The 27,428-nt window shown below is 43.9% G+C and overlaps 1 protein-coding gene across 4 annotated transcripts in view; it reads right to left on the bottom strand.

Annotated features, from left to right (window-relative positions):
* LOC310702354 (uncharacterized protein) overlaps nt 1-27,428 on the bottom strand; it is a 157,556-nt gene that overhangs the window by 45,215 nt on the left and 84,913 nt on the right. The window contains exons 3-4 of one of the 4 annotated variants that reach the window (XR_014523458.1): nt 26,663-26,743; nt 26,396-26,577 (exon numbers count right to left, since the gene is read on the bottom strand). The exons of 1 other annotated variant lie outside the window; for it this stretch is intronic. Coding sequence is in view for 1 of the 3 variants with exons in the window: in XM_083493839.1 (XP_083349965.1) it covers nt 19,233-19,322 (90 nt within the window). In the remaining 2 variants the exon portion in view is untranslated. Of the gene's footprint in view, nt 1-19,232; nt 19,323-26,395; nt 26,578-26,662; nt 26,744-27,428 lie in introns of those variants that run through there. 2 more of the 4 variants (XM_083493839.1, XR_014523459.1) reach the window with 2 other exon arrangements.

Below are 27,428 nucleotides of genomic sequence, written 5' to 3'. Positions count from 1 at the left end.
CACGCTCTTTAAAAGCTTTGATTGCAACTCGTTCATGTTACTCTCCTTGACTTATTGGTATTTTTGCTTCTTCTTTTTTGCTGTTGCTTTTAGCCTTGTTGTATGCTTTTATACGGTAAGCTGCCCCAAAGGTTCAAAGTGAGTCAAGTGCTGGGATATATAAATGTTTAAAAGTTAAATCAGGCATGTGGCAATTCATTGGAAAGGCCCAAATCAAACAATTTTTCTTGAAAAGTTGCTATTGGTTAAATTGAGCTGGAGCATGTCAAAAACAAGAGAAGGCTAACAATATTATCATCACCATTATTTATTAAATCTACATACCCTGCAATGTTTCTGCAATGAAAATAGGGACATCAATAATAGTAGTAGTAGTAGCAGTAGTAATAATACCCTGCCCATCTGACTTTGTGGCCCCAGTCACTTTGGGCGACTTCCAACATATATAAAAACATAATAAAACATTAAACATTATAACAAACTTCACTATACAGGACTGCCTTCATAAGTCTTCTAAAGGTTGTATAGTTATCTCCTTGGCTTGGGGGTTGCATAACTCCATACCCTTCAACATTTATCCATTGAAAATAAGGAGAATAGGCCTGGGATAAGAGGAATATTTTAGCCTGGCACCTGAAGTTATGTAATGAAGGCACTAGGTGAGTCTCCCTGGGGAGAGAATTCCACAAGTGGGGAGTCATGTCAGAAAAGGCCCTTTCTTGTGCTGCTACCCTGTGGACATCTTTTTTCTTAAAATAATGTTTACTAAATTTTCTATTTTACAAACAGAACAGACATTATCCAATGACTTCCCTCCCTCTCATTCCTTGGTTCATTTTATTTATCTTTCACAAAAACCATTTTTGCCAGTTCTCCATTTTAACATCCCTCAAACAATGATTACCCTGTTGATTTTATCTTAATGCTGCCAGTGTTTTCAGCTGTGTACAGTCATTTTCCATACAGTCACTAAATATTTTCCACTCTTCTTTCGATATATGTTCTTCTACCCTCTGCACCTCTTGTGAAGGGGACACATGAAAAAAGGCCTCAGATGATGAGCCCAGGGTCTGGATCTGTTCATCAAGGCAGTCCTTGATGTTGGGATGTTTCACTTTTCATATAAATGACTACTGAGATGCATGCTGGAACACCATGATTCCACTTTAAAAATGTAGCTACGCACAGGATGCATATGTTTCTGAGCACAATTCAAAGTATTGGTGCTGACCTTTGAAGCCCTAAATGGCTTTGGCCATTTATATACCTGAAGGAGCATCTCCACCCACATTGCTCAGCTTGAACACTGAGGCTCAGAGGGCCTTCTGGCGGTTCCCTCACTGCGAGAAGTGAAGCTACAGGGAGCCAGGCAGAGGGCCTTCTCGGTGGTGACGCCTGCCCTGTGGAACGCCCTCCCATCAGATGTCAAGGAGATAAACAACTAACTGACTTTTAGAAGGCATCTGAAGGCAGCCCTGTTTAGGGAAGTTTTTAATGTTTGATGTTTTATCGTGTTTTTAATATTCTGTTGGGAGCTGCCCAGAGTGGCTGGGGAAACCCAGCCAGACGGGCAGGGTATAAATTATAAGTTGTTGTTGTTGTTGTTGTTGTTGTTGTTGTTGTGGCCATCACATTGAAATTACTATTGTGGAGATTGAGGAAGCATTCACATTTGGGACACATATCTGATTCTCACTTGTGATTTCTGAAAAAGCAAGCTAATGTGCATGTGATTCCCCTTATGAAAGGCTGATACCGAGATTTGTTAAATTATAAGCATTAAAGCGTGGGGGGGGGGAATGGATATGATTACTGTTATTTTTTCATAAAAATTATACACTGCTTGATTGTAGGGGGGAACCCTCAAAGGGTTTTTTTTAAAAAAAGATAAAACAATAAAATTGTCACTTAAAAATAAGACAGCAACAATTGAAAACAAGCAAAAGGTTTAAAACAACAACAGACGGAAAGAAATTATAATTATAACAACAGACGGAAAGAAATTAGAACTCTGGGTCATCCCATCCACCAACTCGCAACAGATTCAGGACAGAAAAGGATGTACACACTGCATAACTAATGATGATGATGATGATGATGATGATGATGATAATAATAATAATAATAATAATAATAATAATAATAATAATAATAATTTATTGCCTTTCCATCTGGCTGGGTTTCTCCAGCCACTCTGGGCAGCTTCCAGCTAAAGATTAAAAATACATTAAAACATCAATCATTAAAAACTTCCCTAAACAGGGCTGCATTCAGATGTCTTCTAAAAGAGGGAACCACCAGAAGGCCCTTGGAGCTGGACCTCAGTGTCCGGGTTGAGCTGTAAGTTCCACAAAATAATAAGTTAATAATCTTTTAAAATGAACTAGATGAATTCACAGAAAAGGGTCCACCAATGAGTGCAGTACTGGAGATTAAGGTGACAACTAGATTTGGAGAACCTGAAACATATATTCGGGGAGAGCTTTGTGTTCCTAAAAACTGCAGAGATGAAAACCACTCCAAAGCCATCTTCACTGATTTTGTGACACCTGAAATGCTGCCACTCCTTAATTTCTCTACTTCAAAAGGCAATATTAGGTCTTTAATTTAGAGCTCATTTCCATCAAACTCAGGATTTCAGGTGAATTGCTATTGAGTTTTACTTTTATTCTAGCCATTTGTATCCCGCTTTCTCCTTGTGAAGGATAACTGAAGATGGCCCACAAAGCGAAAAATTAAAATAAATAAAGCACAGGCACGCACAAACAATTAATAAATACAAAATGGCAGCAAGAAAATAGAACATATTTTCCCTTCCCAGCAGAAAAAGCTCACCATGCATAACAGTGCAAGACATGCAAGTAACAATATAAAATAATGCCTGCATACAGTGTATCATAAATCAATCTAAGTGCAGGAGAATCACTTTGTCTATTTATATAGCACCCTCAGTGTGCGCGGCACTTTCAGAGAGTGCAAATGGACAGGTCCCAGCCCTGATGAGAATACAAGCTAAAATTCAGGGAAACAAAAAGGAGGGGGAGCTTGAAACTGGGGTGAACAGGAAAAGAATATGCAATAGCTTCTGTTATATGTGTTTTGGCTTATTAAAGTAGAGCACAGACATCACTGTAAAGGTAAAGGGACCCCTGACCGTTAGGTCCAGTCGCGGACAACTCTGGGGTTGCGGCGCTCATCTCGCTTTATTGGCCGAGGGAGCCGGCGTACAGCTTCCGGGGCATGTGGCCAGCATGACTAAGCCACTTCTGGCGAACCAGAGCAGCGCACAGAAACGCCGTTTACCTTCCCACCGGAGTGGTACCTATTTATCTACTAGCACTTTGACGTGCTTTCGAACTGCTAGGTTGGCAGGAGCAGGGACCAAACAACAGGAGCTCACCCCGTCGCGGGGATTCGAACCGCTGACCTTCTGATCAGCAAATCCTAGGCTCTGTGGTTTGACCCACAGCACCACCCGCATCCCTATAGACATCACTGAGGCTGTGCCAAAGCCTTCACAGAAAAGAGGAGTTTTGAGGAAGAGTTTGAAAGCCCAGCTCCTGCTGGACATTTGCTGGACATTATTATCCGCAATACATTGCAAAGCACAAGTAACACAAATACTGCTAAATTCAATTCCATGTGTACAGTGAGTATTTCAAAATACAAAAGCAGAAGCCAGACTTGGGACTCAGAAAGAGTCTCTGGTTTTTGGACGGCATGGTTTCAAAAGGAAAGAGTTACACTGCATGGAAATATACTCCCCAAGTAGTCCTAAGTAACAGAGAAATTGGCAAATTGAGAACCTCCAATCAATCAGTAATCCAACAAATAAAATCCAAATCGGTTCTCTAGTTCTCGGGACACGCAGGGAGGAAAAAAACATTTCCAGTCACCTGCTGTGGTTTGGAGGACGGCTGTGCACCAATTTTTCTTCTGGCAGCCAGAGCGCAAGAGGAAGGGCAGGAACAGCCAAACCAAAAAGACACCCTGCTTTTGGTTTTTGCCACAGATTTCCTGAAGGATATCCTCCTGCTTCAAGGAAACACACACAGCCTTCCATGGGAGGCTGATACATATGCGCGCTGTGCTGCATTGGAGCAGACGAGCTTCTAGAAAGTTCTCACTTTACGTTATGTTTCGGATTACTCCAGCCCAGGGGTCAGCAAACATTTTCGGCAGGGGGCCGGTCCACTGTCCCTCAGACCTTGTGGGGGGCCGGACTATATTTTGAAAAAATAAATGAATGAATGAATTCCTTTGCCCCACAAACAACCCAGAGATGCATTTAAAATAAAAGCATGCATTCAGCTCATGTAAAAACACCAGGCAGGCCCCACAAATAACCCAGAGATGCATTTTAAATAAAAGAATACATTCTACTCATGTAAAAACACGCTGATTCCCGGACCGTCCATGGGCGTGATTTAGAAGGCGATTGGGCCGGATCTGGCCCCCGGGCCTTAGTTTGCCTACCCACGCTCCAGCCAATTGCTGTAGGTCTTCCCTAAACTGACCCTTTAAATGCATTCACTCACCATTGTAGGGCAATTAGGGGGGGATGACCCATATTTAAACAGTATTTCCAAAACTACCCACATTCACGTTAATAAATGGACTATTTGGGTAGCAACAAATATCCTGGTAATCATTTCCTCTTCTAGCCGCTGAAAAGAACTAACATGGGGCTGAAAACTCTGGGAGATATTTCTCCTTTTTTAAAAAAAATGAATTAATTCATACAGTTAAAAAAAAAATACAGTTGCTCTTCTTTCTTTCTTTCTTTCTCTTTTTTATAGCAACACAGCTAAAATGCAAACACTGGCTACCTGTAGCCGAAAATAGTCCATGAGCACAAAAACCCAATGTTTTAAACTTCTGCCCTAACCAGGAAAATTAGTATGTGCCACTATTGCTGATTTTAGCAAGAAAACCAAGTAAAAGTTCTAAAAATACTTTTGCATTTTAATTCCAAAATAGCCTGTTTGTTGAATACATGCAATTTAGCTCTGCCAGCTGGTATATTATAATAGTGGTCCACACACATCCATCTCAATATGCAGTGCAGGGAGGGGTTGAACCTGCCATAAAAGCCTCGAGAAACTGTGGGTGGTTCCCCAAACATGAGGCACATGAACAAGTACAGACAACCGGGCAAATGCTTGTCTACCCAAGCATGGGTTTTGCATGGGAGCTTTTTCTCAGAGGTTAGGCAGGCCTTTGTTTCATTCCTTGCTGAATTTTGCACTTCCCTTCTCCATCGATAGCTTCAGATTTTAGGAGTAAACAAAGCTTCCCCTCAAGCCACAAAGGCTTAAAAACCAAAAGGTTACATTTATTATACGTTAAAAAGGAGTTAAGTGGCTTCTTACATCATTGTCTCAATAGCCATTCTACTTGGCGAAAAACATTGTGTCCTATTATGCTGTCATGCAACTGATAAAGATCTCCCATTAGCCTGCGAGGTACTTTGAAGGTCATGGAGTCCAGCTCTCCAGACTGAAATGTATTTCTTCGGAGGCCCCATGCTTTCTTGATTGTTTTCTTTATCTGCTCTTGAATATAAACGCACACAGAGCCAGGCATCCATTTCCTGCTCCGCCACAATTCAGAGAACCAAATAGTTGTGCAACCTCCCCCTGTTCCACTCTACACGCACTTCAGGAAGACTCACCATATCAATCATCTATCAAATCTTGCACGTCTTTGAATATTCGATTGCTGATGACGATCTGGCTTACTACCGTTTCTTTGGTATTCACTACCATTTCTTTCCTCATTTTCTTAACCCCCTAAAAAGTGCTTATTTCTTCCAGAGGTTTCCTGAAGAAAACCATAGCAGAAAACGAGGGTAAATGCAACGAGATGTGCAGGGTCAGAATTACTAGAGGGGGAATCACTGGCCTGTGTTGGTCAGATCCAGCCAATTGATCTGCAATGAAGTGAGTCTTAGAGGAAGTCTTCATTGCAGGCACTTTCCATAGTAGCTGCAGAGACTGCTGAGTGAACTGGAAGAAGAGGAGGGGCAGATGAGGCATGTCCTCCCCACTTAGCATGGGTGTGGAGCAAGTTGACCAAGTGACAAGGTAACTACCACCACCACCACCTCCTTCTTTCAGCTTGCTTGCTTACCTCCCTCCACAGCTAGCATGGGAGGCTTCCTCATAGCAGATTTCATAGTGGATGAAATAAGGAAGAGTTCGTTAAAACCACTCAGTCCTACCATTGATTCCTGTTATGACCCTGTTATGTACTGAGCTTGGATCCTAGAACAATAGGCAGGTAGGATCCTAGAATAACCTGACTGGCCTGTAGGAGCAGCCCAATCAGGCCCCAGGAGGAAGTTAATCAGCCTATTAGGCCGGTAGGATCCTAGAATGCAACAACTGATTGGCCTGCAGGAGCAGCCCAATCAGGCTCCAGGAGGGAAGCAAAATCAGCCAATCAGACGGGACCCATTGTATAGATAATGTATATAAAGCCTGAGGTTTGGGGGGGGGGATTCAATTCACTGTTTCACGAGCTGCAATAAAGAGCATGAAATCACTACAGTACGTGACTCCGAGTATATTTCAGACCCCATTGAGACAAGTAAAGGAATGCCACCTTCTCCAATAAGTGATGTTCCCTTTTGGTCCGGCTATCACACACCCACACCCCACACCAATCACGTCTCTCATTCTTGGCTGAACGCATGTGTGCATGCACAGATGGGATGCATTTATGTATGTATGGGTGTGGATGAATGGAGATTGTGAGGGTGAGAATATGTGTGGGGTGCAGCCCTGGGCTCTGGACCCACCCACTGCCAACCAAGTGTACCTCAAAATATTACCCCAGAAGGACTGAAAAAAGGCTCCCCACCCCTAGACTTAAATGGGGAGTGGGGGCAACATCAGACCTTCTGATGGTGTAAAAGTCATACATTATAGAATAAAATAAATTCTGAACCTAGGATTATCAGAACTACGCTGGGCTCATGGTCCTTCCACATACAAATCCACTCCTGTTTCTCCATTTTTTCTTCATTTCAGCAGCATAATTTTGGGGCATGGGTATGCGTAAGTTCTTTCATTGCTACCATCCTTAAAACAACTAGGAGTCAGAAACCCTTGCCAATCAACAGAGAATCATCCAGAGAACTACCAGTAACTCCCATTCTATCTTCTACACACCCCTATACCAGAGAAAGAGAGAACTCCATACATTCCCTCCCTCCAACAATTAACATAATTAGCATATGATAATACAGTACACTTTGCATCCTATTAGCGTCTCCAAACAGAGAGCAATAGTAGACCAATCTACTTTTTTAGCCTTAAAAAATAGCAGTAGGAAGCACATGCTTTGCATTGTGTGTGTGTGTGTGTGTGTGTGTGTGTGTGTGTGTGTATTGTTGTTGTTTAGTCGTTTAGTTGTGTCCGACTCTTCATGACCCCATGGACCAGAGCACACCAGGCACTCCTGTCTTCCACTGCCTCCCGCAGTTTGGTCAAACTCATGCTGGTAGCTTCAAGAACAATGTCCAGCCATTTCGTCCTCTGTCGTCCCCTTCTCCTTGTGCCCTCCATCTTTCCCAGCATCAGGTTCTTTTCCAGGGAGTCTTCTCTTCTCGTGAGATGGCCAAAGTATTGGAGCCTCAGCTTCAGGATCTGTCCTTCCAGTGAGTAATCAGGGCTGAATAGCTGAATATGTGTTTGTGTGTGTGTGTGTGGATTTGAGACATATTCATGCATATACATTAAAATAATCTCTGGTCTAATTTAACTGCTTGGGAAGGATGGTGGAGAATAATTCACTGAAGAGGACCTAACTTGACAGTCCTATGCACGTTGACTTGGAAAGTCATTTAATAGCATTCAGTGGAGCTTACTAGTTCTAAGTGTTCTGAGAACTGTCACCTGCGTCCAAGGGTGAAGAAGAAGAAGAAGAAGAAGAAGAAGAAGAAGAAGAAGAAGAGGAGTTTGGATTTGATATCCCGCTTTATCACCACCCTAAGGAGTCTCAAAGCGGTTCACATTCGCCTTTCCCTTCCTCCCCCACAACAAACACTCTGTGAGGTGAGTGGGGCTGAGAGACTTCAAAGAAGTGTGACTAGCCCAAGGTCACCCAGCAGCTGTGTGTGGAGGAGTGAAGACGCGAACCTGGTTCACCAGATTACGAGTCTACGGCTCCTAACCACTACACCACACTGGCTCTGAAAAGATCAGTTTCATGCAGAGTAAAGAATTGAGATCAGTCATCATACAAACCAGTCATAAGTTGGATGCTGTTATACGGGACGATGCCCTCTTTTACACATCATAATACACAGTCTAGTCAACTACGAAATATCTGGACATTCTGGAGCAAGGTAGGAGAAATAATATAGAGGGTTGCACTGACTCAAAGCTGGACAAGAGCATGCCTAAATACGAATGCACAATAATCATATTTGTGTGCATGTATTGAAAAAAACACACTTCCAAGAGGCTGGCAGGGAACACAACTGCACCGATTCTGGCAAGCCTTTGCAAAGGCTTCACTCAGCTAAGTAGAACACAACTTGCCCACTGGAGCCTAGCTGCCCCAAATCTGTACTAGCTGCTTGGTGCCCATCAGTCCCAATCTGAAAACATTCCCAGAACTGATTAACTATTTCAACTGATGAAATAGGCAAATTCTCAATGGAACATATCAAAAACCTTCTTTACCCTATAAGCAGCGAAGCTGATAGGAACCAGCTGAGTAACTTGAAACTGTTCGCCGTTTCCATAACTGGAAAGCACACACATGCTTTAGCTGAGCTCATACACAGCTCTTTAGTGGAATACATATATTGGCTTATGCTAGCAGGGCTTGCCATCTGCTGAACTATGGTTTATAAGTAACTCCACATTTAACTAGAGTCATTAAACTTAAGGTGACATTTGAGAATAATGTAATTGGTTGTGAAGGACTCACCATGCATGGTGGAAATGCCAAAAAGGTGGAATAATAAGTCCCTAAAGGGTTGTCTTTGGGAATGGACTGAGTCAGCAATTCTCCAGTACTACTGAAGACTTCCTCTGCATTCAGCACTAATTTGTCTGAAGTCTATTCTAAGACTTTTGGTAAGAAGAATGAGAAATCCTAAGAACATGTGACTTTGTAATGTATTCCATCTGTTTGGTTCAATTCAACATCTCAGCCAAGCAGAGTTTTCTTTCCAGAACTACAGTTCTGAGAAGTACAGCTATTCAAACTGTGCATTTTCACCAAGTCCAGGGTATCAAAGGGCTACTTTCCACTAAGCTTCCAATCCCCTAATCAACTTCCATAACATCTCCTACTGACTCTGTTTTATATCAGTTTGCATCACTAATTCAGATAGGGAAACAACACTTGTGATAAGCATAACACTTCACGGAATGCTGGCATACACTCATTTTTGGGGGGGAAATATTGGAAATCCCTTCCACTGATTGATCAGGGATTATGTCTTCTAGTTCTGGTCTGTCCTATCCAGGAAGCAGCCAATATTCTTGTACCCAATTCCTGACCTTTAAAGTGTTAAATGGCTTCCGTCCTGTATACCTGAAGGAGCGCCTCCACCCCCATCATTTCAGCCCAGATACTGAGGTCCAACTTCAAGGGGCTTCTGGCGTTTCCCTCATTGTGAGAAGTGAGGTTGCAGGGAGCCAGGCAGAGGGCCTTCTCAGTAGTGTCACCTGCCCTGTGGAACGCCCTCCCATCAGATGTCAAGGAGATAAACAAGGATCTGAATTTTAGAAGACATCTGAAGGCAGCCCTGTACAGTGGTATCTCGGGTTATAAACCCGGAAGTAGTACCTCGGGTTAAGAACTTTACCTCAGGACGAGAACAGAAATCGCATGGTGGCGGAGTGGCGGCAGTGGGAGGCCCCATTGCTAAAGTGGTACCTCAGGTTAAAAACGGTTTCCGGTTAAGAATGGACCTCTGGAATGAATTAAGTTCATAACCAGAGGTACCACTGTATGGGGAGGTTTTTAATGTTTGACGTTTTACTGTGCTTAATGTCTTAATTTGGTGGAAGCCACCCAGAGTGGCATATAAATAAAATAATAATAATAATAATAATAATAATAATAATAATAATAATAATAATAATTATAATTATAATTTCAAACTCCTTGGGTATCAGACCAACCTTGTTATAATAAGGTGGGGTATCTGGCTGCCATTTGCATTTCTGCTTCTGTGTCCTCAGACACTGCTCCCTGTTTCAGTGAAAGAGATAACGAGAACCACTGTGATCACACAGATGTTGCTCGCTCAGTTTGAGAGAAGTTGCGTCCAACCGCTCCTATATATGCTCACTTCAGTGGAAAAGCGACTGCAGCCATACAGTCCTGCTTCTGCCTGAAAAGGCTCATGTGTAAACAACTTGAGACCTTGGGAACAGGCAACTCTGCTCTTTGTATTGAGGATCTCAATGAGAAAGAATCCACAGCTGATTGGAGAACAACATCTACAGAGCTGGAAGAGACTAAACAACAAGAAAAAGAAGAAGTAATCCTGGGAAGCAACAACCAAAAGTTGACATCTGTGGAATACAAGCAAGGAGACGCTGGGAACATATCCACCACAAGTCTGCGAAAGACACAGAAGAAGAAGGAGGAGGTCCCAAGACAAAATGGAATACAGGAATTTAAAATAAAGAAATATGATTGGGGCCTCCGTTTGGACTTAGACTTTGAAGAGATAGACTTTGTGGAAATTCTTCAGCAGCTACTTTTGAATCTTCTTGTGGGAAGAGGATACACTTTGATGGGGAAAGAACTTTTCCCAGATCCGACGACTGACATAAAGGACTACCAACAGGACAGGCGGAGAGGGACTGAAAGAGATTTGAAAGCCTCGGACGTGAGGAACCCAGGCTGAGAATCTCGAATTTGGTTTTTTATTGGGAAGGGACAAAAACCGGGGATGGGAGGGAGGGAAGAAGAGACTCTTAAAAACCCTTAAGACTTCTAGGTTTGGTTAAGATGACTCTTAATTAAGATAAAATGAAAATCGATGGAAGAGAACTTAAGTCCAACTTATGAAAATCAATTTTTATTATAAAAAGGGTAATGAGATGAATAAGATTGTTAAGAGGAGAAACACCAACTTGCTGATATAATCTTGAAACTGGGATGCACGAGGGGAGGTGGGGGGAAGTCAGGGAACAAGGTTATGAAATGGGGATTTGCTGATTCTATACATGTTTTTGTCTTTTCTTTGTGTATGTTTTGTCTTTATAAAAGCAGAAAACCAAATAAATTTTTTATATAAAAAAAAGAAAAGGCTCATGTGTGTCCCCTATTACCTGTTTCGATGTGTCCCCTTTTACCTGCTCCGATGAAGGTTGACCAGTGTACCCACATGATGACAATACTGGCCTCCAAGACAGAAACTGGCCAATGCGACCTCATGTTGATGCTGCTTGCTTGAAAAAGGCCCCAGCCATTGTGGCTTCATGCTGATGCTGCTCACCTGAAGGAGAGGGACTGGCCACTGTGAGCACATGCTGATGTCACCTGCTTGGAGATTGGCCATTGTGACCACATGCTGGTGCCAGGATATTGACTAATCCATGTGTCCCCATTCAGATGTCCTTCCCAGGAAGAGAGAAACTGGCCAATGTACCAACCCACCTGAAGGAGAGGCAGGCCATGATAATACTGTCTGCCTGAGGGAGAGACACTGGCTACTGTGACCCCATGATAATGATGCCTACTTGAAGGAGAGAGCGGGGTCAGCTTTGCCAACAACTTTCACGATAAAGGTGCCCAAATCCTTTGCACCCCATAAAAGAAGAAGTTGAGGCTTCTCTCAAAGGCAAAAGTCATCTTCCCTCCAGCTGACATCCAATGCTTTGGGGGGGACTGCTATCTTTTGTTGATTGCCTGTGAGAGCATCTTCTGTTCTGTATCAGTGCTCCAATAATTAGGGGCCAATGAGGAGTTAGCACTAAGAAGGAAGCAACTTGACAGGGGCTCATGTTATTCCCATAGGGAACAGCGGAAAACTAGAACAAAAAGCAAAGCAAAAATGTTACCTCCCATGTGCTCTAAAGGCCACCAATCAAAGCACCCTGATTAAGATGACCATAACATACAATTTATCACAGGCACTTCCTTATGTACCGGTATGTTTCATGGTATTTTGTGCATTGTGACTGGTCCTTTTTATTGATTACAGTTTAGTAATTCTTTATCGCAATTGTTAAGTGTTTAATCATTGTTAAGTGTTTAACACAATAATAAGTGTTTAATTATTATTTGCCAGTATTTGATTTTACTGTTTACTATTCTATTCGAATGGATTATTGAATATTGCTTTATTTTATATAAGTTGTTTGTTTTAAAGTTATGTTTTTATTATGACTTTTTGTATTGGATCAGATTGTTATTAGGTGTGTGATCTTCGCTGTCTATTTTGTTGTTTCTTCAGCTTGTAAACTGCCTTGTGTGTAGTAATATAGAAAGGTGGTATACAATTTAAAAGTGAAATGTAATGAAATTTTACTCAGGTGAATAGGACTGCGTATGAGTTAGGGTTTGATGACTGAAGTATCAAAGCTACATCATAAGGTATAAGCAATGCCAACTCTTAACCAGGTAATAAATATTCCTCTCTCTCCAATGACACCTTTGCTAAGCATCTTTCCTCTTGTTCACTTACTCATTTAAAAGGCATATAAAGCAGGGCTTTCTGTATTTACCAGTCACAGAGGAGAAATAACTTAAAGCAGCCCCATCATACCTCTGTTCCAAATCCCTCAACATGTTTTCAAACCTGAGTTACTACATTAGTAACACTCATAATCTTTCCTGACAATAAAAACAGCCCTGGTTGCTTAGCTTTAATCATCAAGTAAATTCATATCAAGGATGTAAATGCTTTATGTAACATTCTGAACTGCTCCCAAAAGGACCAAATTGAGAAAATAACTCAGAAAATTATAATAATTGTGTTTTGTCCTGAGCCCTTTCCCCTGAATAGTCAGAGTCAGCAAAATAATGGCCATGCTCTTTATTTGAGTACATCTACAGTGGTACCTCGGGTTACATATGCTTCTGGTTACAGACTCCGCTAACCCAGAAATAGTACCTCAGGTTAAGAACCTTGCTTCAGGATGAGAACAGAAATCATGCGGTGGCGGCACAGCAGCAGCAGGAGGCCCCATTAGCTAAAGTGGTGCTTCAGGTTAAGAAGAGACCTCCAGAACGAATTAAGCACTTAACCCGAGGTACCACTGTATATCCATTTTTACTTCCATCATGAAACCCAAGGCTGTACGTGGTTTCTGGGCAATCTCCCATCCAAACATTGGCTCAAACCCTGCCTAGATACTTCCACCATGCTTTTAGAATGAACTATGCAGTGGATTCAGGTAATAGCCGTGTTGATCTGTCATAGTCATAAGAAATAAAAAAATGAAAGATGAAAAAATCTATTTTAATAATTCCAGTGGCACCTTTAAGATCAACTAAATATAAGCTTTCAATGTATGAGCTTTCATGTGTAATACATACTTCATCAGATACTCTGAAGCACAGATCGCTTCAACCTTATAACTGTTGATATCTGTTATGGCAGTTGGTTCCACAGGGAAGGGCAATGGATTTTTAAAGGGATAGATGACCAAAATTAGCTTTAGTATGTATAATGGGACATGAATCCAATATCTCTATTCAGACCAGGTCTCTCCATAGCTTTTAGTTTGGTAATGAGTTGTAATTCAGCAACTTCTCTTTCAAGTGTATTTCTAAAATTCTTTTGTAATAAGACAGCTACTTTAAGATCTTGTATAGAATGTCCTAGGAGATTGAAGTGTTCTCCTACTGGTTTCTCTGCCTTGTGATTCCTGATGTCAGATTTATGCCCATTTATCCTTTGGCGTAAAGTTTGTCCTGTTTGTCCAATATAGAGAGCTGAAGGGCACTGATAGCATATATAATGTTGGAAGATGAACAATTAAATAGGCCTGAGATGGTATGTTTGCTCTTATTGGGGTCAATAATGATCAGGGACGCGGACTTAGAAAAAATATTGGGGGGGCCCGGGAAAGCTCATGAATAATAAATAAGCTCATGAATATGCAAATAAAGTGGCTCCCGCCCCAAATAGGGCAAGCCACGCCCCCCAGCCAGCCGATTGGCTGGCTGGGAGGTGTGGCCAGTCGGGATTCCCCTGTTCTCGCGGGAGCTGAAACGAAGCAGCGAGGCAGGAGCCCCCGCCCCCGGGGATTCCCTAATCTCGCGGCGGACGGCCGGGGCTCTCAGACTAGGGCGCGCGGCTGGCTGGCTGGCTGGCTGGCGAGGGACGGCGGCGGCGCTCTGCTGGAAGGGCGCCCGAAATTATTGGGGGGGCTGAGCCCCCCCAAAAAATTTTTTTGAGGGGGCTCGAGCCCCCTCAGGCCCCATGGAGTCGGCGCCTATGATAATGATGTTGTCAGGTTGTATGCGGCAGCAAAGTTGACATCTAGATGCAGGCTCTTCTGCCAGAGTCCATGTTAAGTCTGGTTGTTGTATTATCATGTGTGAGGAGCTGTTTAAGATCGGGTGGCTTTCTGTAGGCAATGAAAGGTTTTCCTCCCAGAGCTTGGGAAAGAAAGCTATGATTATCTAAGAGATGTTGCAAATCTCTGATGATGCGTTGAACTGTTTTAACTTGAGAGCTGTATGTGGTGTTCTACTGTTTTCTCTTTTGGGTCTATCTTGCAGGAAGTTCTCTCTGGGTATCCATCTGGCTTTGCTGATCCTTTTTTAAACTTCATCAGGTGGGTATTTTAGTTCCAAAAAGGTTTGCTGTAGGTCTCTTAGGTGAGAGTCCCTGTCTGTAGAGTTGGAGCAGATGCGGCTGTAACATAGAACCTGGCTATATACAATTGATTGTTTGGTATGTTTAGGATGTTTAGGTATGTTTAGGATGGTAGCTAGGGATGCAGGTGGCGCTGTGGTCTAAACCACAGAGCCTAGGACTTGCCGATCAGAAGGTTGGTGGTTCGAATCCCCGTGACGGGGTGAGTTCCCATTGCTCAGTCCCTGCTCCTGCCAACCTAGCAGTTCAAAAGCACATCAAAATTCAAGTAGATAAATAGATACCGCTCTGGCGGGAAGGTAAACAGCGTTTCCGTTCACTGCTCTGGTTCGCCAGAAGTAGCTTACTCATGCTGGCCACATGACCCGGAAGCTGTACACCGGCTCCCTTGGCCAATAAAGCGAGATGAGCGCCGTAACCCCAGAGTCGGCCACAACTGGACCTAATGGTCAGGGGTCCCTTTACCTTTTTACAGTTGTCAGGGAGCCGTGATAGATTGTAGGTTTAAACACTCCGTGGCAAACCTGAGATTGCCTGTGCACAACATGTGAAACATAGCTCAATGAAACAATTGGGGCTGGGAGGATTTGCTTTCATTCAGGCATGGAATCATCAAATCATCAAACTGTAAAGGTCCCGAAGGGTCATCTAGTCCAACCCCCTGCAGTGCAAGAATCTCAACACAGGTTGCCCACCCTCAAAAACGTTTTTGGAACCATACTGGATCCTGCTTAGCTTTGCAAATGGGCTAGCAATTTTATTGCCACACCGCTGCATGGAGCAAAGCAGGCACAATCACTCAAACACATCTTCCACAAGCACCTTTCCCGAGAGGACAGACAAGTTAGTCTCAATGCCAAGCAGGAAAAGGACACAACTCTTGACATCAAAAATAGCAATACCATAAAGCAGTGGGAGAACATTTCAACCTCCCCAAAAAACAATGTAACTGGCCTTAAGGCGGCCATTCTGGAACAAAGGAACTTCAAAGGAAGAAAAGAATGTGAAACGCCAAGAACTTCAATTTGGGAATTAAATTGAGATGGAGGATTTGTATCACATTACATGTTACACTACATGGTGCTGGAGGAGACTCTTGAGAGTCCCATGGACTGCAAGAAGATCAAACCTCTCCATTCTGAAGGAAATCAGCCCTGAGTGCTCACTGGAAGGACAGATCCTGAAGCTGAGGCTCCAATCCTTTGGCCACCTCATGAGAAGAGAAGACTCCCTGGAAAAGACCCTGATGTTGGGAAAGATGGAGGGCACAAGAAGAAGGGGACGACAGAGGACGAGATGGTTGGACAGTGTTCTCGAAGCTACCAGCATGAGTTTGACCAAACTGCGGGAGGCAGTGGAAGACAGGAGTGCCTGGCGTGCTCTGGTCCATGGGGTCACGAAGAGTCGGACACAACTAAACGACTAAACAACAACAACAACATGTGTTAATTTCTGCGCTACCTATGACTATTTATTGTGAATGGTTCTGTGCCCCACTACAGGTGTTAATGCTATCACCTCAGCCACTCTTCCCATTCTGCTATCATCATCATGATCATCATCACCATTTTCTGTACCCATTTTTTCCCCCTGATGGGACTTAAGGCGGCTAATATATAAAAGGTTAAATGTGTGCCTATTTAATTCATATTTGAGTTCTGATTATCACAGTCAGTCATTTTTGCGCCTTGTTGCCATTCAGCTCCCACCTTACAACTTTCTCCTTCATATACCTCTCAGCAAAGTCTTCATCCTGCATCTGAGTCCTTGAATGCTTATGCCATAATAAATGTTAGTCTTTAAGATGTCAGAACTCTTCAGAGCAGACCTCATTATGTTCAGCTATTCTCCAATAAGGACATTAAAAGGCACACAATGAATTATCAATCTACATTGGCTCAATAATGACCGGATATTTTCCCAAATAAAAAGTTTTAAATTTGCTTCTCAGTGGAAATATAGGATCAATGAAACACTTAAAAACAGCTATAGGTTTGTTTGTTTGTTTGTTTACTATCTTAACATTTTAATTTTTCAGTCTCCCCCCCCCCTTAATTTTATTTTTTACTTTGACAAAGTAATAATCATAAATAAAAAAGAATAAAAGACCATTCCATTCTAACTATCCAACCTCCCAAAATTTTGACACCTATGGCGATGGTATTACCCCTTTCCGTTTTAACAGTACAAATTCTACAAACACCCTCCATATCTCCTCAAAATCATTTCTCCTGCATATTCCCCATCTTACCTTAATGGCACATGATAATTTATCATTAATAGCCATATCCCACACCTCTTTGTACCATTCTTTCATTTTATATCCACCTTGCCCCTTCCACTTCCTGGCTATTTGTGCAGCTGTCAATAAATTTGTGATAAAGTCCTTCATAGCCTGCAAACCTTCCACCCCATCATAAATTGATAATAATGCTACCTCTGGACTTTCGGTCAGTTTGAACTCAGTGATTATCTGCCAATAATTATTCTTGCATTTATTGTTGCTTTGCTTCTTTTGGATTTTGCAAACCACCTTGAAATAAATTTACTGGGCTCTTACCAAATTTGACATGGAGCAGACCCGCTTACCTTTTTGAAGAATTTATCTTTAAGTGTTAAGACAGTGGTACCTTGATTCTCAAATGCCTTGTTCCCAAACGCCAAAAACCCGGAAGTAAGTGTTCCAGTTTTTGAATGGTTTTCAGAAGCCAAACGTCCGATGCGGCTGTTGGCTATTGTTTCTGGGGCGCCTGCACCAATCAGCAGTTGGTTTTTGAACATTTCCAAAGTCAAACAGACTTCTGGAATGGATTAAGTTTGGCACTTTTGTTTTTGCTGTTTATTTTGCAGTTTTATTTTTGAGGCTTTTTCAGTTAATTTGTTTTTGTGACTGTGTGGAACCCAGTTCAGCTGCTGATTGATTGATTGTGTGACTGCAGAAACGGATAAAAGCCCCTCATCCAAACAATGACTATCATCAGTGCAGGTAAAATAATAATAATAATAATTGTAATTTTTATCATCTACAATACCGTCTTATTTATTTTAAAGCACAGTACATTGATCATTGCTTTCATTTTATGGATCAATGGTCTCCTTAGATAGTAAAATTCATGTTAAATTGCTGTTTTAGGGGTTGTTTTTAAAAGTCTGGAATGGATTAATCCATTTTGCATTACTTTCTATGGGAAAGCACGCCTTGGTTTTGGAACGCTTTGGTTCTGGGACGGACTTCCAGAACAGATTGAGTTTGAGAACCAAGGTACCACTGTACACCAAGTTTAATAATGCTTTAAGAGAGGGGAAATATTTCAAGAAGGCTGAGCAAGCGGATAAAAACCCCAAGCATGTCAGACATAGCAAAGCTTGGTTAAAGTTAGAAGACTTCAGAGATGTATTTGAGAAACTGTGCGGCAGCTTAACGATGCTGGTTCCAGAACACAAATTACAATGCCTTACCATCACTCATGAAGTTGGCCTAGTATTTCTTTCTATATATGTAAGCACTGTGACGGACAGGCCTGCCACCTACTTCCTCGTTCACGAGGCAAAAATAAAATAAGGATAAAATGAGTGCAGCTATTTTTGGCACTTGTTATGGTCCAGGTGGCCAGTCTGGCCTGATTCACTTGGCCAGTTCTCCTTTGCATCTGGGAATTCTGACCCTCGTGCTTCCCAACTAATTGTATCACATTATCTCCTTTTTGTTTGCCATTTTCCTCTCCGCAAAAGGTTGCAAAAATCTCATGCGCTGTGTTAGAAAGTCTCAATTAACCTCTAACCTTGCTTTAATGCATGCGGCTTGGGTTATTCCTCACACCCAACCGTGGGCCCATTAACACGTTGTCATAAAACAAAAACTGTTTCGACGGGCTGTAATTGCTGCTAAGTGATGCTGAACAAGGGGTTTTTTGTTCCACCACTAAATGGGCAGTGTAAGCAGCGAAGACCATTGTCACCGAACCAGCCGGGGTGAGAGAGGTTCTGTTTGAGGCAAGTTCCTGCCCACGGCTTGTATCTCTTTAAGCACTTAAACAACCCAGCTTCCTAGAGCTGTGAGCTGATGAAGGCCCACTGTATCTTGAGCGGACACAATGCTAATCTGACAACGCTGCACAAAGCATGTGTGACAACTCCCAGGGGGAACTGCAGAAAGATTTTCCCTCCATACTGCAAATATAATTAGTTTATGTTAGCTGTAAAAGGCCAAAGGTTAGAGAAGGCCAGGGCCCGTTTTGTTTTTAGGCAAGATAGTGAAATAATTGCTTGATGCTCAGATCTGCAGGTGCTTTATGAAGCTCATTTGGGCTTGGCAGCCCGCAGTGAAAGCTGATTTCCTTCCCAAATGCTGGATTCCATGTGACAGAACCAATTTGCCAGGACAAGGGTGACGGCTCATTCATGCCATTCATAATTAAAGTACCTGTTACAGTCAACACTTGCATGGGTAACTTTTTTCTTATGGTCGAAAAGGGTGCTATCCTCCTAACACTCACCACGTCCAAAGCTGAGCCTTTAAAATGAGAGAACGGGAAAGGAAACTGGGTAACAGTACCGTGCAGTAATGTGGCAGTAGAAGGAAGAGGGCCAACCTCTCTCCCCCCCCCCAAAGCTCCCTAAACAAAGCTAGCACACCGTCTCAGCTTCTGTTTGTGGTTTTCCAGAGGTACTACCCCACCTAGTGAGACTTTCTAGGAATGATTGACCAGGCTGCCTCCAGTGTTTGTTGTGAACACCTATGCATATGATGCTGTGAGTATAAACAGCAGAGCTTTGGAGAATGAATACAGCACTTGATTATAGGGGCAGATCTTGAACATGAAAAGGGAATGGCAAAAGTAATTACATTTGCCACAGGAAGTTGCTCCCTCATCTAACAACTGTCTACCATACTGGAGAAAGAAAAAAGGACTACTGTGGTACCTCGGGTTAAGTACTTAATTCGTTCTGGAGGTCCGTTCTTAACCTGAAGCACCACTTTAGCTAATGGGGCCTCCTGCTGCTGCCGCGCCGCCGGAGCACAATTTCTGTTCTCATCCTGAAGCAAAGTTCTTAACCTGAGGTACTATTTCTGGATTAGCGGAGCCTGTAACCTGAAATGTATGTAACCTGAAGGGTATGTAACCCGAGGTACCACTGTGTCTTCTTCTGTTTAGATTCAGGTAGGTTGCCGTGTTGGTCTGATGCAGTAGAAATAAATAAATAAAATTTAAAAATTGTCCAGTAGACCAGGAAAAACTGTCTGCGGACAAACTTTGGCTCCCTCGGCCAGTAAAACGAGATGAGCACCGCAACCCCTGAGTCATTCATGACTGGACTTAACTGTCAGGGGTCCTTTGCCTTTACATTTACCTTAGAGATCTACTAAGTTTGTTCGGGGTATAAGCTTTTGTGTGCATGCACACTTCTTCAGCCAGAACAAGCTTAGTTGGTCTCTAAGGTGCTACTGGACAATTTTCTAAATTTTTAATTTTTTTTATTTATTTCGACTTCTTCTGTTTACCACTTCATAAATCTATCCCTTAATCTTAGAAATCCAGGAACAATCCAGTTCTTTGCTCTTAATTCTCTCTCATCTGAAAAAATCCAAAACAATTCAAAAGACAGGCCAAGCATCAGCAGATTTCTCCTTCTGTGCACAGCTCTCTCGGCACATAGGTCACCTGATGGAGCCTTACTCCAAATGCTGCCTCTACCAGTCTACCATCTACAAGCAGGTGGGCCTTTTCAGTTGTGGCACTCCTCTTATGGAATGCTGTAGACCTTCATGGCCGGCTCCCTTCTGGTCTTTAGGAAGCAGGTGGAAACACCGCCGTTTCATCAGGCCATTTGTTTGTTGGGCAAATGCACAGACTGCTTTTCAACAAATGACATCAAAGGGGGTTACCCTGATGAGAGTGCCATTAAAATTACAGCAGCAATAATGTAACGTCAGTACAACTGTGGATTAAAGAGAGACAGGCGGGATTAAACAACATCTTAATTGTAAAAAGCTTGCCTGAAAAGAAGGATTTGCCGGCGTGGTGGTGCTGTGGAGCTGCCAACAGCGATGCTCCTCCAACATTTCTCTGATGAAAATAGGAACGTCCTATTCCATAACCAGTGGGACGCGGGTGGTGCTGTGGTCTAAACCACTGAGCCTAGGGCTTGCCGATCAGAAGGTCGGCAGTTCGAATCCCCGCTACTGGGTGAGCTCCCGTTGTTCAGTCCCTGCTCCTACCCACCTAGCAGTTCGAAAGCACGTCAAAGTGCAAGTAGACAAATAGGTACCGCTCCGATGGGAAGGTAAACAGTGTTTCTGCGCGCTGCTCTGGTTTCGCCAGAAGCGGCTTAGTCATGCTGGCCACATGAGCCAGAAAAATTGTCTGCGGACAAACGCTGGCTCCCTTGGCCTGTAAAGCGAGGTGAGTGCTGCAACCCTAGAGTCGTCCACGACTGGACCTAACGGTCAGGGGTACCTTTATCTTTATTTCATAACCTCCAACATTTATCCAACGAAAATAGGGACATCCTAATGAAAAACTTGACATTTTGGGATCAAATCTGAAACTGAGATGGCTTATGCAAATTCAGGGCCTTCCCTGGAAAATAGAACACTCAGAGGTTCTGCACTACTACCATTACCTGAATGGTGTGACAACAGTGCAAGCGGCTAGTGAATCCAGGACTGTGCAACTGCAGCCACGGAGCCCTGACCTCATCCCTTTCCCATCTAGATAAGCGAAAGCAATCCCTGTCAGGAGAGCAATCCCTGCAGCACCACGCCCGCTGCTCCCACCGAAAAATCTTGACAGCTCATTTAAAAATCGAGAAGCAGTCTTCTGAGCCCCTCACAGCGAACTCTGCAATTGATTCTATAGCAGGAAACTATTGTGGTGGGGGAAGGGACAATCCCTGAGAATTGTTGAATGGGGGGCAGGGAGGCCCTCATCTTTCTTCTGTACTGGCATCAAGCGGATTCCCCTGGAGTGTGCAAATAACTCTGTACACACTGAGCTGGCAACAAAATGCCAGCGCCATGCTAAACGCCGTGAGGAGATTCTGTTTGTTTGCTTTTCCCGGTCACAGTGATGGAGTATGGCCTAGAAAAACTCTGCTCTGTTACTTTCTAAGCAGAAAGGGAATCCTCTCTCCCCTTCAACAAGTTACCAGGAGGTATCAGTGTCAAGATGTAAACAGAATACCTCCCCCCCCTTTAATTCACCCTCTATGCCAGTTGTTTTCTGCTGCAACATTAATCATTACAAATCAAGCTGAAATTCAACCTTGGCCCTCTCTGCTTACTTGCTTTGCATAAATATGATGGAAGGAATTGCTGCAGCTGAAGGGCAGATTGGGGAAATGGTATGTGTTTGTATGTTTGTTTAACGTTCACATGCATAGTGTTGACACAAAACAGTAGGGTTAAACAAAGGCAAATTGGATTTCATTGTTGCCTACTGCTCCTGTTGCAAGGTTGGTTCTCTCCCTATGTACCCACATGCTGTTACCAATATTGCACATTTTATCAAAGCTTATTGACATATTTGTACTTCTGACCTTATATAGGTAAAGGTAAAGGGAACCCTAACCATTAGGTCCAGTCGCGACCGACTCTGGGGTTGTGGCGCTCATCTCACTTTATTGGCCAAGGGAGCTGGGGTACAGCTTCTGGGTCATGTGGCCAGCATGACTAAGCTGCTTCTGGCGAACCAGAGCAGCACACAGAAACGCCGTTTACCTTCCAACCGGAGTGGTACCTATTTATCTACTTGCACTTTGACGTGATTTCCAGCTGCTAGGTTGGCAGGAGCAGGGACCGAGCAACAGGAGCTCACCCCGTCGTGGGGATTCGAACCGCTGACCTTCTGATCAGCAAGTCCTAGGCTCTGTGATTTAACCCACAGCGCCACCCGTGTCCTTATATACAACTGACCTTATATACAACAGGTCAAATGAAACACTGCTCAATGTACCAGCAGCCTCTTAAAGCTAAGCTCAGAACTTACAGATGACCTATTTATTGAGCATTCATCCTGTCCTGTGAACAGAGGGATTAGGCAATGCCGGCTATTTAATTAGTTTTCATCTTGATTTGTTCGTGGAGAGGTTAGATGATGTTGTGTTGAAGCAAGTGTCATCCTACACTTTCCGGTATCTTTTCCTGTCACTTTTCTTACTGCAAAAAGGCTGATCGTTTGAAGAAGCTGGTTTGTCACTCAAGATCTCCCAACCCACTATAATTGCACAACCTGAATTTACTGATATGTGACTGAATCTGACCTTGAAATAGTGGCAGTCTAGAAATGCTCGCAGGTACATTCACATCCGGGGACTGGGTGGCACTGTGGGTTAAACCACAGAGCCTAGGACTTGCAGATCAGAAGGTCGGTGGTTCAAATCCCCGCGACGGGGTGAGCTCCTGTTGCTCGGCCCTAGCTCCTGCCAACCTAGCAGTTCAAAAGCACGTCAAAGTGCAAGTAGATAAATAGGTACCACTCCGGCGGGTAGATAAACAGCGTTTCTGTGCACAGCTCTGGTTCGCCAGAAGTGGCTCAGTCATGCTGGCCACATGACCCAGAAGCTGTACCCCGGCTCCCTTGACCAATAAAGTGAGATGAGCGCCACAACCCCAGAGTCGGCCACGACGGGACCTAATGGTCAGGGGTCCCTTTACTTACATTCACATCCCAAAGTCAAAAATTGCTGAAGCAACATCACTGCATTCCTGAACTGCTGATCCTTTCTCATCTTCTCCTGTATTGTTGATGGCAGAAGTATTGCACTTCTAACCTAAACCAACTAGTGTTAGAATTGCAGGAATAATTTTGGCATGTGCTACCAACCCCTTTCCTCTCATTCCTCTTGGCAGTGTAGAAGGGAAAAATGGCAGGAAGGGAATGAATATTTGGCAGAAGTCCCATGCATGCTGGATTTGTGATTCAGAACCTGAATTTGTGAGCCAATTCCCAACTCCTATCTCACAGTCACAACAAATCTGTTTTTTCTCCATCCACTTTTCATGCAAGTTTGATTCTCTCTCATTCAAAACTTGGGTAATCATGTACTTAACAGTTTGGAAGCAACAATGGAACAGCCCCTAAATGATGCCGTTTCTACACATTCAGGGGACTCCATGGGTATTCCAAAACTTGCAAATTAAAAGAATGAGAAATGTTAACACATAGCTCGACAAGGACCTGGGAGCTTCCAGGTCATTGATACACAATGCTGAGAGTAGTTAAAGCACAAAATGTTGAGGGTGCCCCCAGAGGGTTAGAGAAGGAAAGTGAAGCAAGAAGGAGAGGCATGTGGCCGCTGAAGCCCATCGCTGGCATCTGTCTGTCTTGGGAAACAATGCAGAAGTGTGCCTTTGGGGGTGAAGTCAAACCGTCGGAGAGTTGCAGTGCCTGCTGTGGCTGTAGAGACCAATAAAGGAGAAACATATTTTGTTGCGCGGGACGCGCGTGGCGCTGTGGGTTAAACCACAGAGCCTAGGACTTGCTGATCAGAAGGTCGGTGGTTCGAATCCCCGCGATGGGGTGAGCTCCCGTTGCTCAGTCCCTGCTCCTGCCAACCTAGCAGTTCGAAAGCACGTCAAAGTGCAAGTAGATAAATAGGTACCACTCCGGCGGGAAGGTAAATGGTGTTTCAGTGCGCTGCTCTGGTTCGCCAGAAGCGGCTTAGTCATGCTGGCCACATGACCGGGAAGCTGTACGCCGGCTCCCTTGGCCAGTAAAGCGAGATGAGCACCGCAACCCCAGAGTCGGCCATGACAGGAGCTAATGGTCAGCGGTATCTTTACCTTTACCTTTATATTTTGTTGCAGCTGGGGCAGATGAAGGCATCCAGTTGTGCTGCTGCAGATGCACCAAGGCATTTCTTCTCTCTGCACTCTGCCCAGCAGTCATTCCTCCTCGGGTCACTGCTATGGACGCAGGACCTGACTATCTAGGAACTGCAGTCACTTGCAAGGGATTCCCACCATTATGAAGCCCATAACAGTGTAGTATCTTAGGAGGGGAGGGCCAGGGTTTGGAGGATGCACAACACAAGATTCAAAAACTCTCATTGCTGCACTATATGTTGGGGGTTTCAGGAGAGGGGAAAGGTAAAGGATACTTCCCCCATTCTGTAGAACCTCTGTCTAAACAGCAATAAAGAGCTCAGGTTCAGCACTAAAAGCCGTAAAGGTAAAGGTAAAGGTAAAGGTAAAGGTAAAGGGACCCCTGACCATTAGGTCCAATCGTGGCCGACTCTGGGGTTGCGGTGCTCATCTCGCTTTATTGGCCGAGGGAGCCAGCGTACAGCTTCCGGGACATGTGGCCACCATGACTAAGCTGCCTCTGGCGAACCAGAGCAGCGCATGGAAATACCGTTTACCTTCCCGCCGGAGTGGTACCTATTTATCTACTTGTACTTTGATGTGCTTTCGAATTGCTAGGTTGGCAGGAGCAGGGACCGAGCAATGGGAACACACCCCGTTGCGGAGATTCGAACTGCCGACCTTCTGATCGGCAAGTCCTAGGCTCTGTGGTTTAACCCACAGTGCCACCTGCATTCCATACCAATAGCCATATCCAGCTTTAAATGGCACAGGAGGTTTAGGCTTAAGAAAAACAATGTCCTTTCCCCCCCCCCTTTTCCCTTTTCTGAAAACTCACCCCCCCCACACACACATCTGGAACAGCTGGCAGGGAGGGGAGACAGAACTGACCTTGCCTCCTAGCACCAGGATTGCTGCAGCTTACCAGGTGTGTTCATTTACTGAAACATGGGTGGATATGGGGTTTCCACACCATGCTGACGTCACCTCTCCTGATAAGCTGCAGTGATGCTAGTGCCAGGGGACCGGTTATGTGCCACTGACCCCCCTCCCGTCAGCTGCTCCTGAACATGCAAACGCTGCCCATGAGCTCCCTTAAAGTGCTACAAAGCTTCTCCTGCAGGCTGGCAGGAGCACAGAACAGGGACATTCCTCTTAAGAGCAGTGGATACAGCGTGACCTGCAACAAAGTGTTGGAAGTTCTATTTTGAACCTATTTGAAAGATCTCCCACGGCGTTGACCTCATTCAAACTGGGGTGATTTTCCAGTCCGCCCTCCCAGTTTCTTATTTTTGCCTAGCTGAAATTATCTCTCTCGAGTCTGAAGCCATTCCCTCTGGTCTTATCATCAGCAGCATTATGGAAGAATGTGTTGCCATCTTGTGGATTGCACAGATACAGGTTTGAAATCTGCTGGGCTGCGAAATCTGCCCCATCAATCTCTTCAAAGCTAAACTTCCTCCATTCCGTCAACTTGTCATCACAGATCTGTAGCAATTGCTTTCTGTTCTATTTGCACAACACCTACTTAAGCCACAAAGCATTTGCCATACATTTGAAGCAAGCGCTAGCAAACTTCACATCTGGAGAGAATTTATGATAAACACAGAACTTCTTAATGTTCACATTTAACTGGCTTACTCCAGCAATGCAATTTTCCTAAGCTACATATGCCAGTTTGTGGACAATATTATCCCCTTTCCTTCCACCCATCACCCCCCACCCCGGTCCTTTCTTACCAATATTCTGCTCCACACAACATAATGCCTGTGATTATAGTATTCTTTTCAAAAGAAACATTTTATTGATGAACAGATGCACTACAGATCAAAGAGCTTCTGAAAAGCGGTACCTTCTGACTCGACTCCCCCTCATACTTCTGTGTCTGAAAAACTCAGATGTCAGTCTCAGATACGCCCCCATTGCTTACTTAAGCAGACATCTGGAAACAGACAGTATCCCACTGTGAAATGGAACAAATATATTAACTATGAGAGCAATGAGATTTCACAGGAGCAATAAAGTCGTACAGAAGTGGGCCCACAGACCTAAGGCATCAGTCCTGGAGGCAGGAGGACTTCTGTGCAGAGGTGCGGAAAAGGATGTGGGGAGCTTAGGCTCACTAATAACTGTGGGAAGATGAAATAAAGATGCCGTAATTGTTGGACAATTAATTCTTCATTCCCGTCCTCCCTGCAGTCATGACTGCCACTGACTTGGCACGGACACTAAAGGTTGATGATGACAGTGCAGCCACACTGATGAGTAGAGGGTTTACTCAGCTAGAGCCACAACGTAAGAAACTTATACACCATTGCTGGAAACGCAGGCGTCTTTGCAGCCAAAGCCCCCTCTCCCAGGTACAACTTGCCAACATCCAGAAAATCAGTTAGAAAGAACTTTAGTTTGTTCAGTGTACATTGTTCAGTCTCCTCTCAGTAATTCCACATGTTCACAATTACAAAACAGGGAATAGGTCACTTAGCAGTTTGCCTCTGGTGCCAAAATGTCTTGGTCCAGCCCTGATCGAGAGGCATAGGAGCCAATTCCTAGGGGCTATGGGGGCTGAAGCCCCCACAATAAAATATTTGAGGGGGCCGGGTTGATGGGCATTCCCATTCAAATGGTGTGCTTGCACTGTGACTTGTGATCGATTATTTGGGATGGGGCTTACCTGGGCCCCCACAGTTAGGTACTGAAGTTCTCACCCTGGGCCAGCAGGGGGATACTGTAGATAGTTTTCACTTAGGTCCACATATGCAAATAAGGGATTGAAAGTGACATTCAGTGATTGGATAGTTACAGAAAGTGTTA

The sequence above is a fragment of the Podarcis liolepis genome (assembly GCF_965112155.1).
Source record: "Podarcis liolepis genome assembly, chromosome: 3".
NCBI classification, from domain to species: Eukaryota; Metazoa; Chordata; class Lepidosauria; order Squamata; family Lacertidae; genus Podarcis; species Podarcis liolepis.
The sequence above is the reverse complement of the archived record's forward strand: the minus strand, read 5'-3'. Positions and strand labels throughout refer to the sequence as shown.